Below are 3,554 nucleotides of genomic sequence, written 5' to 3'. Positions count from 1 at the left end.
ATTACGCACCTGTTTGTATTTTTACTCAAAGTTGCTATACAAATAAATTAGTTGCTAAATCAGGTAATTTGACAGAATCAGTTTGAAATTCTTGCACACAAGGAGGTCAAGCCTTTTATTTATAAATAAGTGAACTCGTTACCACTGAAATGTCTTTATGCGCTTTCTTGCTTTAAGGGTTAAGTTTGGTTATCAAATAACGAAATCGGGAATGGCCTTCATTTACTGCTACCACGATCTTGGCGCCCGAATTTTTCTCTAAAGATAGTGGAAAATGCTCGAGTCAAGTGTGAACTTTGATGTAAAACTGCAGAGGGACTAATAGGTCGTTAACAGAAATAGTATAAGTGGAACTTCATAGTATCAAGAGGGTGAATAAGTCCCTGGAAAGTAAAGAGTCCTTGCAGACGAAATTACAAATTGAGTAAGAATTAACACGCTGCAGCAATTATGCAGATGTCGGTGGAGCATCTGTGCTTGCTTCTGACGAAATGCTCCAAAAGTCCGCCACCGTCTCTACCAACATTAACTCCGATGCAAAGACGGATGAGTTCCTGGACCCTACTGACGAGAACTTCTTTGCTGCTCTCCAAGAGGCAGTGGGCGAGGTGGGCGGAGTGGAGTCGGCTGAGGCAGAGTTCGAGGCGGAGAAGCGTGCAGTGAACGAGGAGGAGGCACTGAAGGATGTAGACACCTTCCTGCATGGGTGGAACCAATTGACTAGCCTTGGCACCGAAGTAGTGGAGGGGGAACTCCAGGACATGCGCCCAGGTGATCATAAGGTCAAGGGTGAATGAAGAGCTCGGAAAACATCTGATAAGCGCAAACAGGCTCTTTATCATTACTTTAGTCTAGAATCGAGTCTGGTGACGATTTTGCTTGCTGATAATTTCTTGTTTTTTGGCCATACAGTTTACATTGTAACTCATTTTTGCTACTTCCTTAGCATTCTACATTGTTAATGTGGTCTAATGCAAATGTCTACTCTTTGTCACAAACAAGCTTACATATTATTCTGCTCAATCTTTTGTACTTCATGCTTCACGATATAGTCTCTTTGCCAGGCTAAGAAAACGAGAGTTTGAGTACTTGCTACACGCTTTACTGTGAACAGTTGCTTGAGCATTCACCCAGGTTAGGCTTGCCTAAACTGAAGGCTGACGTTAAGTAGGGTGCTGGCGGGCAAATTTAATCACTATTTTTGGCGTTCCCAACTGTCTTTCTGCTTTTCCTAGTCAGCCACAGCCTTAGGTCTACGTTTCTCAGATTCATAGATGTAGTTGGAATTGTGGAGCTCCCTACATCTAGAAGTCCATTATGCTTCCCTTGTATCCTTTATCGTATTGGTAGACACACATTCTGAACATACAGGGTTGCTTTTAGTTAATCGTTTAAAAATAAATGCGTGTGCTAACAGGATACAATTCATGAATATTATCGCTTTAATCGACGATGAAAATTATCTCATCAGGTGAGAGGTATTTATGTGACACACTGAGACTGTCAAGCACCACTTTTCACACCTTCACCGTTTCCATTTAAAACTTTTGAGCTTCCTGGATGTTATGAGCAGGTTACTGAGCGGGAACTTTCTGGTCAGTGTGGTCGTGATAAATAATCTAGGGTCGCAATCTAATCGACTTGTCCCAATTCTCCATTTGTAAGCAAGGCAGCTCTTTGCCTGTTTCCAGTATTAAATATTCAAATTCAGTTGACATCTGCTTCAGAACACTAGTATTTCCCCCTAGTATAACGCCATTTATGTCAAAACCATTAGTCTAAGCGCTTCTACTTCTCTCGTCAGCACATCAGAAGCCTACCTGTCACATACCCTTCTAAATTAGAATTATCATTAATCACAGCATGGACATATTCTGCGCTGGCTTCAATCTTATGCAACTGCTTCAAGATCGAGCCTCCGTTCCTTGTGGGCAGTTTGTTCGAGTCTGTTCACGTTGGGGCCACTGCGTCTGTTAAGTCGCTATTTTTCAATCAACATTTGGCGACTACAGGAAAAAATGATTCCCGTACAGAGCAGGTGTGTCGGCTAAGTTGATAATATACCTCCGGCACAACTTCCGCCTGCATAATTTCCACCACATGAAGGGAAGGCTTTCCCGTAGCTGTACTTGGTTCAGGATGACAGTTGCTATTCTAAAACCACAAGACTAAATTATGCCATGAAGTTGGTAAATGATATTCACGAGCAACCGATTACTGCCTTCCCTTTTTTGAACACCTTCCATATTATTTGTAGTATTCTGGTCCTTTGACAAGCTCACCACCAGCGTCACTTAAACGACTTTCCCTGTATTTTATGTACTCATCGTCCAAATTGGTCGCGAGTAGCAAAGTTATGCTTAAAGCAATAAGGTGGATGTAGAACTTTCTTAGTCCAAGGAATGTCACACTTTTCCTTTTGTGGGTAGTGGCCGATTGGTGGGCAAATTTATTGACAAGTCACATCATGTTGGAAGGAATAAACAACTGGACTGTGGTAGTCATTTTTCTCTCTCAGACTTCAATCAAGAACACGTTAACTTAAGTAACCTTTGTGCTGTGTTGTCTCCAGCAGCTCTTCCGTTTGATTGATTCTCGGTTATTCTTCCGATTTTGATACCCTATTAAAAGCATTGACTAAATTTGAATGCTAAGGTCCCAAATGTTGAATTTAACTGCACGAGGTAATCCGTCTACGCGTATTTCAGTCCTGCACTACCTTTACCTAGTCTTCTTTTTGTGTTATTCAGAAAACAAAAAACAGCTTGCCTTTTAACTGATCTACACTGTTTCCGATATACCCAATCATTTTTCTCCTGTACCCCTTTATCTGCCACCTTATTCTACTGATTAGCAACTGCCTGTGTCTGTTCACATAAATGAATAAATTCATCACTTCCTCTGGGTGAAGCTTTGCGACCAAATCTTGATCAAAATGTCCCTAGGACCTCCGTCTTCAATATTTCGAGCGCCTACTCTACCTATGTCTTTTGCATTTTGAATTCACACCTTTATATGCCATGCACATCAGTCGTTTAAATACCGTATTCACCCACCTCCGTAAGGTTTTCTCCTACAATCCTTCATATTCTATTTATCTCTTCTTTTTTTCTGAACAGGTTTTTTCATGAATTTCAAATTTTTCCATCTGCAAATGCACTTACCTCTTGGATTAACACCTCCACAGCGTGTTTAACGAAGTTAATGATGTGAAAACCACCAACATAATCTTCCCATCGCAACCAGTTTATTGAGAGGTCAGAACTGAACGAATGCTAATGTAATCACTGCAGGCGTTGACGTTAGCAGCCATAAAATTGAAACTTTTCACGGCTTTCAGCAGCGAGCAATTTATGGTCTTCAAAGACGTCAGAAGGTGACCTCTAAATGGTCGCATTTGCCTCAATGGAAGGTCATGAGCAAAGCATCCCCTTTCTGTGGAGTGTAATGATCTTGGGTTGAATGGAAATGAAGATTAAAGGCACTCAAGGTTATGCTTTAAAACACAATTTTATTTAAGCACTGTGCTTTTATTCTTTTTGTAGCTAACATTT

At 41.0% G+C, this 3,554-nt stretch overlaps 1 protein-coding gene across 1 annotated transcript; it reads left to right on the top strand. All coding sequences in view use genetic code 11, as the record gives it.

The window, feature by feature from the left end:
* Positions 1 to 491: 491 nt before the first annotated feature.
* EGR_03419 (hypothetical protein) lies at positions 492 to 797 on the top strand (the record flags this gene model as incomplete). The annotated part of the gene is made up of 1 exon (XM_024492668.1): positions 492 to 797. One exon carries the CDS (start codon positions 492 to 494, stop codon positions 795 to 797), a length of 306 nt encoding a protein of 101 aa, XP_024352801.1.
* Between the last annotated feature and the right edge of the window lie 2,757 nt (positions 798 to 3,554).

The sequence above is a fragment of the Echinococcus granulosus genome (genome assembly GCF_000524195.1).
Source record: "Echinococcus granulosus chromosome Unknown EG_S00018, whole genome shotgun sequence".
In the NCBI taxonomy this organism is placed as follows: Eukaryota; Metazoa; Platyhelminthes; class Cestoda; order Cyclophyllidea; family Taeniidae; genus Echinococcus; species Echinococcus granulosus.
The sequence above is the reverse complement of the archived record's forward strand: the minus strand, read 5'-3'. Positions and strand labels throughout refer to the sequence as shown.